The sequence below is a fragment of the Pieris brassicae genome, chromosome 13 (genome assembly GCF_905147105.1).
Source record: "Pieris brassicae chromosome 13, ilPieBrab1.1, whole genome shotgun sequence".
NCBI lineage: Eukaryota > Metazoa > Arthropoda > Insecta > Lepidoptera > Pieridae > Pieris > Pieris brassicae.
Window position 1 is genome coordinate 5,739,256 of NC_059677.1, and position 17,427 is coordinate 5,756,682.

The 17,427-nt window shown below is 32.3% G+C and overlaps 3 protein-coding genes across 3 annotated transcripts; 2 read left to right on the forward strand and 1 right to left on the reverse strand.

The window, feature by feature from the left end:
• Positions 1-779: 779 nt before the first annotated feature.
• Positions 780-10,912, forward strand: LOC123717684 (serine/threonine-protein kinase polo). The gene is made up of 10 exons (XM_045673823.1): positions 780-1,048; positions 1,637-1,861; positions 2,134-2,338; positions 2,837-3,029; positions 5,726-5,955; positions 6,709-6,836; positions 7,858-8,039; positions 8,673-8,806; positions 9,587-9,699; positions 10,678-10,912. Exons 1-10 carry the CDS (start codon positions 950-952, stop codon positions 10,870-10,872), a joined length of 1,704 nt encoding a protein of 567 aa, XP_045529779.1. The 5' UTR covers positions 780-949; the 3' UTR covers positions 10,873-10,912.
• A 291-nt stretch (positions 10,913-11,203) lies between these two features.
• LOC123717685 (stromal cell-derived factor 2) lies at positions 11,204-14,153 on the reverse strand. The gene is made up of 4 exons (XM_045673824.1): positions 14,015-14,153; positions 13,638-13,833; positions 13,039-13,263; positions 11,204-12,892 (listed from the first exon to the last, which is right to left on the reverse strand). The coding sequence occupies exons 1-4, from the start codon at positions 14,088-14,090 to the stop codon at positions 12,721-12,723; spliced, it is 669 nt and encodes a 222-aa protein (XP_045529780.1). The 5' UTR covers positions 14,091-14,153; the 3' UTR covers positions 11,204-12,720.
• Positions 14,154-14,248: 95 nt separating this feature from the next.
• LOC123717762 (steroid receptor RNA activator 1-like) lies at positions 14,249-15,882 on the forward strand. Its single transcript, XM_045673922.1, has 3 exons — positions 14,249-14,501; positions 14,573-14,989; positions 15,505-15,882. Exons 1-3 carry the CDS (start codon positions 14,471-14,473, stop codon positions 15,657-15,659), a joined length of 603 nt encoding a protein of 200 aa, XP_045529878.1. The 5' UTR covers positions 14,249-14,470; the 3' UTR covers positions 15,660-15,882.
• Positions 15,883-17,427: the final 1,545 nt, after the last annotated feature.

Here is a 17,427-nt window from a genome sequence, read left to right on the forward strand (position 1 = left end):
TTGTTCGTGATTGCCGAATATTGGTTTAAGATATTGGTAATGAAAGTATTGTCGCTTTTAAGTTAACATTTTCATTTTTTTTATAATTAATAGGTGGACCTACACACACAGTTAATTATGTAATACTTGGATAATATTTAATAGGTCATTTCATTCATCCTAAATAAATGTCTAGACTCACGAATATTCTATGGAAATAATATATGTATATAAACTATATACATATATAATTTCCAAGTTTTTAGTTTTATCGAAATTTTTGAAAATTTAAATATTAACTTAAGTATAGTGGGAATGTGTGGGAATTGGGAATAGAGAGCCATCTTACAGCTTTTTTGTTATTTATTTACTTAATCTAAATATAAATATGCGTAAAAGTTTGAAAACTAGTTTTTGAACGTTTGAAATGGTAATCACATTTTTTATTAAAGCGGCATCTCTTGAGCATAGAGGGCGCTACTATCAAAAGAAAAATCACGTTGTATGAGACTGCCCCCTGTATTGTACCGATAGACTATACAAATCAGAAAATGAGACCTAGATTTTACAGTTTAACCTAAAATGTTTATATTTATAGTTTTTATTATAACAATACAACATACAAATAAAAATAACAACATATAAAAAAATAGTTTATATTAGAGCTTTTAGTTATAATGATCCACAGACTTCCATAATATACGAGGCTTAGTGTTACTATAATATAAATATTTTATATTTTTTAATAATGGCAACATAATAACTAACATCATAAATACTCAAATTTGATTGGTTACTTAACCAACTGAAATAATATGAATTGAACCGTTCAACGCAAAGCAACAAGATTTCAAACGACTTGCCGTTTGAAAATTTCTCTTTGTGAATGTGTCAACAATTGTTACAACCTTGCTGTTAATTTAAAGTTTTATTTGATTTAATTTATATTTTATTTAGTTTATATATAAAAATGACCTCAATGAAAGAAGATGACAAAAAAGAAATCCCGGAAATTATTCGTGATCCCCAGACTGGCTGTACTTACCAAAGATTACGGTTTTTTGGAAAGGTAATTACTATCATATATCTTTAAAGTGTAAATTTTGTTCAATTAAATTATATTTTAGCTTATCTTTGGAAGCTTTCTTTCAAAGTTTAATCATAAGCAAACTAATATAAGAGGTTATCATTTAGTGGTAGTAGTTTTAACTTCTAACGGTTTGAGTTTTTTTCGTGATGCATATGAATTTCTACCCTTTTACCAATTTTTAGTACATTTTACACGTAGTATAGTCATCTAATCTTAAATTATCAGTGTAAATTAAAATAAACTATCGATTTGCACCTGCTCTAATTGTTCAACACCTAAAAAGCTATAACATCAAATTTTACTACCTAATAACCTAAATGCAAATTCATACATACTAGAGTTCCATTAAGAATGGGAAAGATTTACTGTAGAAATTAATTAAATAATGTGCATTAATTACACACGTATTTAAAATCATAATGCAACTAAATGCATTTATATTTTTAATGCTTATTTACTACTTATCAATAGGACGGATATTTGTTGCTTTAATATGAAATTATAATCTACAAACACATTTATTCACTAGAATATTTTTTTATTTCAAAAACAATAAATTTATTTTAGGGGGGTTTCGCAAAATGTTACGAAATGCAAGATCTTGCTACAGAGCAAGTATGGGCGGGCAAGGTGGTTTCCAAAAAACTGCTTGTGAAAAAGACCCAAAAAGAGAAAACTGCTCAAGAGATCTCCATCCATAGATCACTTCTACATAAACATGTGGTGGGATTCCACAATTTCTTTGAAGATTCCCAGAACATATATATTTTATTGGAGCTATGTAAGAAACGGGTAAGTCCTTGTGTTAAAATGAGATTTTATTATTAACTTTAAGGTAAAATACTTCCTGGCTGGAGAAGTTGATGTGATGAAAGGACTACAATATATAGATCAAATATATATATAATATATTATTGCCATTTTGCACTTAGTGCTGCCTACATGTCCATGCATACACCTTTAAGGATAATAATAACTATGCAACAGACAAAAATAAAACAATAAAGTTGTAAAACCTATGTCAAGTTTTCAGATCTAGGTTTCAATTTACTGTTATGTTACAGTCGATGATGGAACTGCATAAGCGGAGAAAAGCCTTGACTGAGCCAGAAACAAGGTTTTACATGCACCAAATATTGCTTGGTGTTCAGTATTTGCACCATAAGCGCATTATACACAGAGATCTGAAACTGGGCAATCTCTTCCTTGATGATGACTTGCATGTTAAAATTGGTGACTTTGGTCTAGCTGCCAAAATTGAATATGAAGGTAACATACTTAGTACAATTTTGTAAATATTTTACTTATACATAGGTCGCCTTTAGATGTGTGTTCGGCACTTGTATTCCAAAAACAACAGAACCATTTGTAATATTGAGGGTTTTTCAATCAACAAATATAAATTTAGTTGGAAATAAAAACTATGTCTATGTGGTGTTTTACACTGTATGTAGTCATGTGAATGTGAACCTCACTGACCCTTTTGATTTGAACATGTACTTGCTTTAACCAGCTATGGTGTTTTATTGCTTCAAGTGTATCAACATCATTTATGTCCCTTTGATGGGCATGTTGAGCCCCTTAAACCAACTTCAAGGTTTAGTTATTTATATTTTTAAGATAAAGTATAGTAATGATAGCAATTAGCAGTTTAATAAATTTTTATAAGAACTCACGCACTAGCTATCAGAAAACATCTCTGTGATATAAAACTGTATACTTGATTTACTGTATGGATGTAGTTTATAGGAAATTCTATTTTAATAGGGGAGAGAAAGCAGACTGTTTGCGGTACACCAAATTACATTGCACCTGAGATTTTGACTAAAAAAGGACACTCATTTGAAGTTGACATTTGGAGCATAGGCTGTATTATGTATACGCTGCTTGTGGGCAAACCGCCGTTTGAGACATCCACACTACAAGATACATACAAGAGAATCAAGAAGTGTGAATACAAGTGAGTAAAGGATGTTATTATTTTGTTGGCTCGGTAGATTATACCAATTTTATAATTAGAGAAATTTTAATGTGTAACTGATGTCCTACTGAAGAAATGATAATTTTTTGCAAAATACTGCAATGTAGCGAGTAACTTAGATAATAGAGCTTTAATTAATGTTGGAAAATTATTATATCCCATCGGAGTTGGACATGGAATAGTGTTTTGTGTATACTATATTTTTAAGTCGTTGCCAGTCTTAATAGAAATAATGTAGTCGAGAGCACACAAGTGATAAGGGCCAAAACAGGTTTATAACAGTTAACAGTTTTTTTAGTGAATAAATTAAAATGTGCTTATCAGTGTACTAGTATTTTAAACTTTTTTTTTGCCCATTCCATTCACATTTAGACTTGGCAGGCTTACAAATTTGCTTGTCTATTTAAGGCCACCGTTATAATTTGTATTCATATGATTGTATACCTCTAATACTAGGTACAAAGATACATATAGAGTTGACATATAGCCTGAATTGTGATCCCCGTAGGACATAATTTTAATAATCTTGACTTTGAACCCATGAGTTACGTACTAAGACGTGTAAGATTACCAGATCTGTTTCAGTATTCAAGCCTTCCAATATATTCCTACCAGGTACTGTTTTTATGCCATATTTAAATCATACCACTCATATTACTATTGTATTTGAATTATATTCCCTGTAACAGTGTAATACATTATTAATCTTGGTAAAATTGTCACACGAAAGACAAAACATTTAGAAATAATTTGTCTTTCTGAAACTGGTCTGAACTGAGCGTTTTCTAAGGCAGTTTTTGAGGTAATACCACTATGAGGAACCACCTTCCCACTGAAGTCCTTCCGAACCAATTCAACCTAGGGTCAAGGAAAGCGCGTACCAATTCTTGAAAGGCTGGCAAAACGCACTTGCGAGCCTTCTGGCATTGAGAGTGTCCATGGGCGGCGGTATCACTTAATATTAGGTGAGCCTCCTGCCCGTTTGCCTCCTATTACATTTTAAAAAAATTAGAACATATAATGTACATATATGATTTGTTAAACTTTAAAGAATTTATTACGATAGCAGTGTGATTTTCTTAGCGTATTTTATATATTCAAACATTTCATTTCATTCTTAGTTATTTATATAAATTATGGGTTAATATTCCTTGCCGCATAGTGAGGGGATAAGCATGGCAATTGAGGTGTGTTGTGGTCCATGGAAAACCCTCGGTGCAAGATATGCACAGGCCGTTATCAACAATAACACACTTAGACAAGAATACAGGTTATATTTGTTACACATTGGTGAAGGTACGCTTTTGTGTAACTAAACTGGGCTCAAGGGCGTCGCCGGACGATTGTTGAGTGGGGCAGGGGCCAGCCCCTACAGAGTTTGGTAAAAGTATAAGAGAGCCTTCATGAATTACGACACGCATTTTTTGGAAATTCTTGAATCGCGCCCTAACGTTTTCTGTGTCCAATAGTAAAACGTTAACGACCACCCCCACTCTTTACACCTAAAACTTATCATTATGTGGTGTAAAGTACTGGAAAGTCGAAAATAATATTATCAATAACGCGTAATTCAATCTCCGCCCCGCATCGTAACGTTTTACAAGAGGAATAAAAAATAAAAATTCGTTACGTAATACTTGAACGCTCCCTAAATCCGGTGAAAAGTATTAGTATAAGAGTAGAGCATTGTTTCCCAACCTGTATATCCTATTCAACATACATAAAATTATACAATTAAACAAATGCTACCCATCATATTTTTCGTTATTGGGCAGAAATTACTAGAAAGTAATTCTAATTCCAAATATATTTTTTTTAATATCTCCGTTAACAATCAAATTGCCCTATGGGTAACAAATCATTTATTAATAAACAGTTTTTTTACGTTCTGGGACAGCCTGCCCCACCCTGACGACACCCTTGACAGTGCTTATATATTTCGTGCTATGTCCCGAGTCCTAAAACCAACACATTGTTTTTAACGATTTCATTCTTACAACAAATGTTTAGCAAATATAAATTGGTATTGGACCAATTATGGAAGAATCGTACTTAACAAGCAATATTCCGCTGTGTCTAACGATGTTGTCTACTTTTCAATGTTTACACAAATCATGATTAATTTCACCTTAACCGGCTTAAGCTTTGTAGCTTAGACATTGTATTCGATGTCCGTGGCAAAAATTAGTTACTATATTAGTTATTATTATAATAGAAGAGAAGTAATATAAATCTAGTAAATTGTTTACTTCCCTGGATGTAATATTTATTTACTTTTGCGACTAGTCATTCGGTCACCTACGTACCTACATAGAAATCGAACCTGGGCCTGAATACTTATGATGCTAATGTCAAATATTTGTATAGTACAGTAATCCCTCCCATAACGCTTTAGACGTTATAGACAATTGGAGGAACTAATTATGGACTAGACAAATCGTAACACACTACAGAAATATTTGTAGAGAATTACCGCGTTATATGAGTGACGTAAATCGCGTTATATGGGGGATGTACACGTATTCTCTTCGAACACAAGTTTAAACAGTCCTTTTTCATATTAATTGCTAATAAATCTTACATAGATCGTTCTCGGGCCTCAGTTGTACTATATTTAATAAAGACGAGGCGGTCATGGTCCCAACGTCACACCATAAATAGAAGAACAATTTCAGAATACCATCGGCTCTCCGCAAGCCCGCTGCCTCAATGATAGTCCTGCAGCTCCAAGCGAACCCAACTCTCCGGCCCTCTGTGGACAAATTGCTCCAGCATGAGTTCTTCTCATCCGGGATAATGCCAGCGGCCCTGCCAGTTTCTTGTCTGACCACAGCTCCTCGACTTGACCAGTTGATCGAGGGAGAACCTATACATAGACGACCACTTAATGAAGTCAACAGTAATGGTAATTTTACGATTCATGACAACCTGCCCGCGACATTCGCCTTCGGCAAGAAGTCCTATTTTATTTTCCTAGGTGTCTAAATTTATCATGTCGAATTCCTCCCCCTAACGTAGTGCGCCAAGGCGACCACATTATTGGACTGCGCACTTGTCGTTGAGGTAATTTTTAAAATATTTGTTCCCATGTAAAAGACGTGAATTTCATTCAAATTTTGTGGTTTACTTTTCTTGCCCCATTTAAAAAAAAAACTAATAGTTTTCAATTTAAAAAAAAATCCTTCTTTAAAAATTTCACCTTGTTCGGATATAAAAAAACATTTTATTTGTAACTAGCTTCTCCGGCAAACGTCGTTTTGCCATGTATATTATTTCCAGGAAAAATTATTTTTTTAGTTCAATAAAAATAACCTATTTACTATAATAAAAATAGGGATTGATAGAAGAGGGGTGACAACTAAGGGTTCTATGTATATTTGTATGCATCATAAAAAATAAAAATAAAGATTTTTTCATACAAATGACTTCATTTCCATACCGAACATTTGTTCTACAACACTTATCACTTAGGGGTTTGAAAGATAGATAGTAGCCGATTCTCAGACTTACTGAATATGCATAAAAAATTCATAAGCATCGGTCGAGCCGTTTTGGAGGAGTATGGGAACGAACATTAATGTGACACGATAATTTTATATATATAGAGATATCGAACGATATTTTTAAAAGTGTTTATCATATATATGTGAATTTTCAGACATGATGGCGGTTGATTCGCCAGTGAAGCCCCAAGCACCAGCAGAGCCCCGAGCAGTGGAACCCACTGCCCACAGGCAGAACCTTATGGCACTCCGGGACCAAATTGCTTCGTTGCTTACTACCAAGGTATTTGCCATTCTATAAAATAACATTCATTTATCTCAACTTATATGTAATATACTTGTTTTATAGTTTTTATTTACGTACACTATAAATTTTTTATAAAAACGCAATTTACGTATATAATAAGGTAAATTCAGCCCGTTCAGATACTCTTTTGAAGAAAATACATGTTTATATACAGTGTAAACTCTATATAACGACACTGCGAGGCTGTGCATTTTATGGCGTTATAAAGTGTTGCCGTTAAATGGAGAGAAGAAAAACGAATAGATAATCCATGACTCCTACTTGTCAATTTGTAAATAAGAGAACGAATTTCTTAGAAAGTTCGTATGCATGATGTCGACAGTCGAGTTTATTGCGGACTACGATAATAAAGCGACAAAAGAACGTACACAGCTCCGCAGAATTTACTAATTTTAGCAACTTAAAAATAACTTTTTTACTCAATTGTTGTCGTTATTGGTAGTAACTACTATGTAGTATATCATTATACAGAAAAAAAAGCTAAACCAATCAAAGCCAATTGAAGCTTTATGGGGTTTATCGTTAAATCGAGGGATGTTACATGGACTTTACACTGTATGTGTTTATATCTAAATTTTTATTTAATGTCGTTCGCTATTGTGAGTAACAAACATACATCTAAAAAAGTGGTCTTATCTTTTAGGTATGGGCATCAGATTTATGTATCTCTTTAGTGATCATTTTAGTTATCACAATGCTTTCCTTTAGTGTTAAATACACACTTAGACAGAAAGTCTTAGAAGCCTGGCTTCAAACCTACGACTTTAGGTCTCTACATATACATATAGGCATAATAATAATGAATAAACTAAATAAAAAAAATGGATGAATTTATTACCTATTACCCACAAAAATTATGAAAGGAACCGAACTATAACTAAAGTTTGTCGAGCCAAAATTATTTATGTGGTGTCTGGAAATATAAAACTAATTTTTTATAAAGTGACATTTCCCCATGCCCCATTACAGCTATCTCTCTAATATAATGCTCTTTCAGCTGAAATGTCGTCCCGAGTGCCTGACTGACGAGTTAAGTGACCCTGCAGCTCAGCCATTGGTGTGGGTCGGGAAGTGGGTCGACTACAGTGACAAATATGGCTTCGGATACCAATTGTGTGATGAAAGTGTAGGAGTCATGTTCAATGATACAACCAAGCTTATTATGCTTGCTAATGGAGTGTGAGTATGTTTTAACTTTAAACCGCCAATATCTAGAAGTACTGGTTCGGATTTAAATATATCTTAAACGATCTTTTTTATGATAATTTACTAATTATGAAATAAACTTTATTCATAAGGAGATTATGAATAAAGTTTATTTCTATTGCAAACTATGTCAAAGAAGTATATATCATGCAGCCGTCATATGCTATTAGACCACAAACCCTGTTTGACCCTACTGTATAATATTTTTAATATGTACACATTGACATGTTGAGAACTTTTAGAGCAATCTGCTTTGTAATAATATATATAATTTCAAATTAACTAAGAGCACAAAAGTACCAAAAGAGACCAGAAAAAAGAAAATAAAACATATAGCAAACAGAGAACACAAGTTTTATATGTACAAGTAACATCTATCTTAAATATATGAAGCTAAGCAATGCGACCCCAGGATGTCCAAAAATACCTAAAAGAAATTAGAACAAGACATGGACTATACTAGGTCGTCTGTTCTAATTACTCAACTAAATATGTAGTATTATGTAAGAAACAAAGAAAGGAATGTTTTTATTAACATAACGAAATAATTACAACTATTTCGATATAACAATAGACCATATTTTGACTTATATGAAATAATTCCAGTACCGTCCACTACATTGACCGACAAGGCAAAGAGCAGTATATGACAATGCACAAATACCCATCGGAGCTGGAGAAGAAGATGAAACTCTTGACCTATTTCAGAAGATACATGACCGAACATCTTATGAAAGCAGGTAAACATTATTTTAGACATAATATTTATTACTTCCAAAACTCACACATAGAAACACATAAAATAACAATAATAAAAAAATAAAAAGAATGAGAGATGACAATTTTTTTAAGAACAAGGTTTAATTGTGTAATGCGTGTGTGCTGTGGTTGTAATTGGCCCTGGCTCAGCGTTATGCTGAGGAGCAGAGTTGTTCCATAGCGCTGGTCATTCAGCCAGAGGCCACAGCAGCTAGTTTGCACCTCAGTTGCAATTTTTTTTTGTTTTCATGCACTTATCAAACAAAGGTGAACTGTTTTTTAATATCCTGAAAATAGATATCTGTTTTTCACATATAATGTAGCATTTCTATAGTTTGTTTTTGTTTGAGTAAAGATTTGTTCTGTAATACTACTAATATATTGTTTAGTATATTATATAAAAATAATATAATTTCGGAATTAGTTACAATTCAGTACTCACACAAATTGAAGTTGAATTATGCGTGTGTCCTGACTTTTATACTCTTTCCTTCATATAAACATCATCCAGACATAAATAAAGGTGTAAAATTTAACTGGATTTGATTATGGAATCTGATCACATTTTCGATTTTCTTGTCACATTCAGATTTTCCATCTATTTTTCTAATCAGCTTCAGGTATACCAACTTAGGGAACCATGCTAGTTTCATCAAATTCAGTATAGTACTATGTGAGACATGGATATTCATCAAAGAGATGAAGAAGATTCAGTTGATTGGGAGTCTTGATTTTACATAACTTTTGTGTTTGTATTACAGGTGCTTCGGTATCAGTGAGGGAAAGTGATGGTCTGTCTCGATTGCCTCATCTCCACCAATGGTTTAGAACCACTTTGGCCGTTATCATGTACCTGACCAATGGCACATTACAGGTAAATTATTTTGATTATGTTACTTCATTCATTCAGTCAATAGATAGTCCCTATTACAATTTTTATTTCAAAAATAAAAAGGTGTTCACCTTATGTCGAGGCCAAATATAGTTACAGCCAATACTCTTAAGTAAGTTAATGATTATAATGCAGTTTAAACTCCTTCCATTAAATTTCTTTAAGATTGCTTGTCCCTCATTAAAATACCTTCAACATTTTCCAAAAAATTCAAGGTTGTGTGGTGTATAGCAACACCTACAAATACTATAATGATGTTATACCCTAAACAATAGTTATTTGATTTTTCGATTTCCGATTTCCGACCGCTATGTATATATGTCGCAGTAAAGCAGTTAAATCAGAGAGTTAATTCAATCACAAGACAGTTAATTAAAAATCTAAATTCAATCAAGTCGTTAGCATTTTGATTTAAATAAAGCAGCGTCGAAAACGTTTAACTATCTGTCTGACCGAAAGCCAGCGTGTTGATTAACAATGTTAAACAAGACTCCGCCATGATTATTTCATTTGTTATTGTTATTTCGGTGTGATCGTCAAGAACTGAGAGCTTGGAAATTCTGTGTTTTGTTTATTGTAAATTGTTAGGTTAGTCCTAGTGGCCTAGGAACCTTTAGGAAACTCGTTAAACGTTTCGTTCACTCACTTGTCTGTTGGAACTTTAGCGACTTGATTGAATATCGATTTTTAATTAACTGTCTAGATATCAAATTAACTCTCTGATTTAACTACTTTACTGCGACATATATAACACTTGATCTTAGCCACATGGCCTTTCTGGTCAGACAGATTGAAGATCCATGAGAGCAGAGGTAGACCAGTACCTTCCTATTTTAACAATTGATTTTACTTTGAGATTTGCTTAATGGTTTGTTTGGTTGTTAAAAAACTATTAAATATTATTATTATTGGTATCAGGATTCATCGGGACATTTGCAATATTACAATATTTTCCCACAGATCAACTTCCAAGACCACACAAAGATCATACTGTGTCCACTTATGCAAGCGGTGACATACATCGATGTAGAGAAAAACTTCAGAACATTCAGATTTGCAACGATCGAGGAACACGGCTGCGACAAAAAACTCTACACAAATCTCAAATATGCTTTAGAAAAAATGAACAGTATTTTAACGAACAAGTTATGTTAAATTAGATTTTGAAATATATTTTTAGATATTTTTAATGTTACCCGGTTCATTTTTTATTGGGTTCCAATAGAGACGATCGAATTAGCTTCGTAAGTAAAGAGGGCGAGTCTGTTATATAAAAGTACTGAATAAATTTTTGGATATCTTTCGATCCTAAATTTATTTTAACAGGAAATTTACTTGAAAACTTTTCACGACGCTATTCAAATATTGCTCGGTAACATCGCAGCACTCCACATTCAGTAGAGGCCATTATAACAGGAGGCAATTGGTGGTGATAGGAAATTAACTGAAGGATTTTTTTCTTTTAAAACAAAAATAAAACTATAAATTTCAACAAGTGCCTTATATTCTATGTGTAAAAGTACATAAATACCTAAATTTGAACAAAAAATACCAATGAAATTGAAATCTTATTTTCAATATAAACTTTTAATTTGTATTCTTTAAGTTAGTCATGTAAAAAATTTAACCTGTACACAACTCACGCAAATTTACCTTATAATGACTGAGAAATATAATCAAATGATTTGGATCTATATCGTAGATAATAGCAGACTTGGTCCCTAACTGCCCATTTATTTCATATTAGCGATCAATTTTATTAAGGAGTTTTAGAACATTGTTGTTCCACATTCCACTGGTTGGTTTTTATTATTACAAGATTAGCTGAAATTTGTAAAGCTTACTTAAAGTAAGATTATGATATGTGAGAAGTGCTAAGTCTCAACTTAGAATGCATACTCCTTCTGGACAAAGTTTTTTTTAAGTGCATGCTAAGAGAGATTTCAACAAATTCTGTGTCTATTCACATCATTCACTTGTAAATCAAGTCTAAGTTGTACTTAGTGCTAAGTCACGCATTTTAATCTTACCATAAGCATGATTTATAAATTTCTAATAATCATCTCTTTATAGTTCAGAAACAGTTTTACCATAAAGAGATTTTGATTGGTCATCACATTAGAGGGATGTATGAAGTTAAAATTTTCACTCTTAAATTAATATTTTTATCCAAAAAGCATCATGACTGAAACACTGGTGCGATATAACGATCCTTTGTATTGTTTTTAGTTTTATAAACTCTTATTTTTTAAGTTTGTGTGCTTCAATACAATTAATTGGTACAATCTGGGAGGATATATAGGAATAATTCTTATGTTCAAAATTTAGACAGTGAAAATTATTAAAAGTCAAAAGTTCCTGTTTTTTTTTTTGCTAAACTACAAATAGTTGTAGATATATCCTGGTTTTTGCCATTGACCAAATTAAAAAAAGTACATTTATTTATTTTTAATTAATTGGTAGCATTTTGTGTACTTTATAGTATTGGTCACAGGTATGTATTTTGATTCCAGGGTTATTAGATCTTAGTGGTTAAAGAGTTGTACACTTGCTTATGATTCTGATTAAACAGAAACAAAATTAGTTCAGACTTCTTAGCTATTTTTAGTCTAGATTTGAACATTAGAATTAGCATTGTTGATACGAAGATGTAAGTATGATAACTTTTCGATGTTGAAGCACTGCATTTTTAGCAACATTTCTCAGAGGATAATTACCTCATGTAGTTATAATACTTGACAATAAAGGTTTTAGTAAAATTTGTGTATTATTTGTATCACAATTTATTCTCACAAAGTTGTGCATCATTCAACAGCATATTTTGCTTATAATATTTAATAAAGCGTTTGTGTTAAGTCACATTGAATCCAAAATGTTTGAATCTTAAATAATAATAAATATTTTTTTCAGAGGTGTAGTAGTGAAGATTAATTCAATCTTTGGTAACCTTGAAAAATGTATATAAATTGTAATCCAATGAACTTAAAATTTCAAATAATTTTTCTATAATTCAGTATGTATTGCTGCTTGGTGTGGTAATAGATCACTGGGATGTACGAATAATCCCTCCATTGCTTGCCAGTCGGTGTATGCCACATATTGAGATGTAACACCAACTATTTCTCCTTGCCCACTGATTGGCGAGCCAAATGTTCTGCCTGACCCAGCCAGATACCTAAAAGTAAAATAGTTGTAAGGTTCTAAAGCCAGTAATAGATATATACACAAAATAAATTAAATTTGGCTTTAACTAAAATTTACATACTGAATTTGTTGCGATAATTCACCACTAGTCTATAATTTATTGAAAATGTTACTTACGCTGCTGTGTCAATATGTCTTAATTTGACTGGAGAGTCTCTTCTCCAGTAGTCATTGTTGCACACAACAGTCCAGTTGTCACCACTGTCACCCTCTCCACCATCATCACCATAAGCTGACACTTCCTGATTTCCTGATAGTGGTGATGAGAAGTAATGTGAATGTAGATTCTTCTTTGTTGCTACATGCTGGAGCCGGATGTTGGTATTACATTTAATTGGAGACCTAGATCACAAAAAATATGCATAACAGTTATTATAAAGAGCAATGTTGTCATAAGTTCTAGCCGCACCAATGTGCTTTCTGCCTACATACACTTTTATTCTCACAAGGAGAAGGAAAACATTGTGAGGAAACCAGCCTTAGTCAGAAAAAACAAATGATTATGCAACAGACACAGAATCTGATGATCAAGAGTTGTAGTGTCACTGATTTTGAAAAATATAAGCGCTTTGATGTCCTGTCTGCCACATATTGTACGTAACTAGTCAGAGAAATTATCAATATAGATATAGTAGAGTAGAGTCAAATATATGATGTACAAACTTTTAGAAAGACGAATAATAAAAAAAAGGAAAGGACTAGTTGAATAAACTTACCCTCTTTTACAAGTTTCTCCCATAGCTGGTCGCACTAGCCAATGACTGTTATGGTCATCACTTACATCCACAGCCGTTATCGACTGCTGGCCAGAACCAGAGCCGTATTTGACATCGTGTGAGTGAAGACGAAGACGCAAATCCGTGTTCATTATCTTTAACATTGTGCCGCATGTTACAAATTCAGCCCGTGACGCTAAAATATATAAAAGAAAATATTTTTCTATTTGATTTTCAGCGTTTGGTAACTAACATATATACATCCAAAATCCGCCCCTAACATTGGGCCACGTAACTATCAACCATGCCCAGTTGTAAACAACACCACACCGCGCTTCAGAATAATTCCATTTAAAATAAATTACTAAGTCACTTACCTTTGGATATTTTAGAAATGCATATAATAAATAAAAATACAATTGGAAAAACGTGAAATAATTTTACAAACACCATTTTTAGCTTAGAAAAATATTTATCAATTAAATTTCGCCACTATACGTCCCTTCGGTGTTTTTAAGTATTGACAACTGACAATAATAATAAAAATTCAAGAGCTTTGATTTAATACCTACTGTCATTGTCAAATAAGCAAAATCATTTTTCATCATCAAGTTACACTACATTTCAAAATAGAAAAAGTTTCAATTTATAAGATGGTTTGAATTTCAAATTTTGCAAGTGTTTTGCAATAATCCTTCTTTCTTTCTAGCTCAGTCAGTAAAGTAAGATAGCATTATACTAAAGATTGAAGGACATTCTGTTTCTATATTTATATTCAAAATAATTTGAGAAACAGAAACTTTATAAATTATATCTCTAAGTGTGTACTAGTCATGGACAACATCAATAAATCTGATGGCAGAGGTATTGTAGCATAGCATATGTTTAGTTTTAATTTCATCGTTTTATTTTCGACTAATAAATTGAAATTTTAGTATCTTTCGATCCTGGTTGGAACGATCCACCAACTCTCACATACAACGCGCAACAGACGACACCAAATAAACCTCGATTAAACAAAAGAGTTGCTTTTCCATTATCAAATAATGCCGCTAATTTGCCTCCAGCTCCTATGAAATTACCTCCAATGCTATCAGCATTACCTCCTACTCCAATATTGATACCTCCTGTACAAAAACCTATATATGGCATTACAGAACAAAATATGCAGGTTGATAGTGAAAAAACCTTAAATAATGTTAAAGAAACATTGTTAGATATTTTAAAAAACAGTACTGAATTGGGAACTAAAGTAGAGAGTATAAGAAAGAAAATATGTGCCATGGAAGATATGTGGACAAATGGAAAAATAAATGCACAGGTGCAGTTAAAAATGCAGGAACTAACAAAAGGTAATAATTGGAAACAATTGCTTTAACTAATTTATTACAGTAATAATTATTAGCACCACTTGCACTAGCTTTTATTTAGAAGATGATTTTAATATTAAGAAGTTGTGTGCAACAATTGAGTAGGCAATTTAATGCAGTTAAAAAAAATACATATTTAATTTAACCCTCTGATACAAATAAAAACATTTTAAAAGACCACTAGGGTAGGAATTAAGAAACTTTAAAGTTGTAGGTCTTATTTTTAGCAACACATTAAATGAAATAACATGATAAATAGCACAGAACTTAAGCCAAGAAGTGAACTACCAACATACTTTAAACTAAACGGGATTATTTGAATAGACTAACAAATTATTTAAAAAATTTGCATGTTTGAGCTGGCATTATCCTGGTATTATATAACTAAAGACATGCTAAGGTCTCTAATGTAAGTCCATAGCCTTACAGATTATGTTCGTGTGAATACTTGAAAATACAGCCGTGCCATTAAGACTTATAACTTCCTGTTCTTTCAGCCCTAAAGGATGACAACCCTACCAAAGCTGATGAGATCCACAAAGCGTTGATGGTAGACCATGTCAGTACAGTTGGTACTTGGATGCCAGGTGTGAAACAACTTATCTATCACTGCATAGCTCGAACGGAATTATTAGCAATAGATAAAGAATAACTATTATAAGCTTAAATGATGTTGAAATATATTTTTATTTATAACTACCTTTCATAACATAATATTGTGTGTATTTTCATCAATAGAATAATAAAAAAATAATATATCCTTACAAAGCTGCTGTCTGTATGTAGACAATTCCAGAATAACAATGTTTACTTATTCAATTTATTTATTTTCATTTGTAAATAATAAACGTCTATAGCCAACAGTATTTTGTGTCTGTCACTCTTCCATTTTTTATCTGTTACTTTTGACTGATGTTCATTAACAACCTCTGTTCTGAAGATGCTATAATTTAAATGGTTTCTTTGATTTTCTTATTTGGTGATTACGTCAACAGTTATTATTACCTTTTTTACATATATATTACCCACATATTCTCTGTGCTTGAAAACGAAATGCATTTTCGGGAATTTCTACAAAAAAGTAATATGTTTATATACCTACTATTATTTTTGAGTATTGCTTACTTTTGCTGACTAGAGAAAGGGGACAAATAATAAATGGCCGTTCAACGGCCCCTATGTAGGAAACTTTCAATTCAGTTGCGAATATTTTGCGCGCGACATGATCCGGAGCTACCAATTGTACACTACACACTGCAATATAAAATATGTGGTATACACAAACCTGTACTAATCCTTAACAATTTTATGAAAACAGTAATCGATATTACTTATTAAGCGACCAACTAGCAATCAAATCCAGGTCGCACTTCAATTCGTGTATGCGGTGATATTAGTTATTTCGACTACGTATTTGAGTGTTCCCACGAGAACGTTGTTCGTGCTGATAGAGGATCTTTGACAATCTGAGACAAATCTTTGTTTTTAATTTATTTTATTATTATTGATTACTTAAGATGTCATGTGGAACATGGTGTAACGATTTCGTACAAACCTTGTATAAAACAAAACAAAAACTCGGTGATAAAGTGTACATTGTTACCAATATGTATAAATGTTCTAGAATTTTTTTGAATTAAACTATAGTAAGAAAACTAGTAATATCTAATATATAAAATTGTCGTGTCACAATGTTCGTTGCCATATTCCTCCGAAACGGCTCGACCGATTCTTATAATTTTTCATGCATATTAAGTAAGTCGGCTACTATATTATATGTTTCAAATCCCTAAGTGATAAGGGGTGACCACCCAAAAAAAATTGTGTACTGGTATACACACGTAAGAAGTGAAACTTCTTTATGATAGTATTTTTCGAAGAATGATTTACTATATGCAACTTTACAGAAATTTGTTAAATAATGTTAAATTACAAAAAGTTTAACAAAAGGCTTTTATTATCATAGACACGAATACAAATAATTATATAATTATACTTATTACTGCTAAGATTATTACAGAATGTCATTAATTGTAATATAATTATCACTATCTTTGTTATCGTTATTATATATATTAATTTTCCATTTGCCATTTTCCATTATGTAACAGTTTTGAGACTATTGCCGACAAAACTAAACTTGAATATTGAAATAAATTAAATGTGCGGCATGTCATTATTACGTTTGTGCAAAACGCGCTTGCGCTAGTGATTTTTCGGGGCGGCTTCCTAAACGTTTATACCTAGGTAACACTGAAAATGTTTAGAAAATGAAAAACGACTTAATGTAGAAAGTTGCCAATACTTTTGTTTTTCGAAGTAATCTCCGTTCCTCTCTACGCGTCGTCGCATTCGATGGAACCACTGAGAAAAGCAGTGGGCCCATTCTTCCTTAGAGGTCTCTTCTGTGGCATTATCGT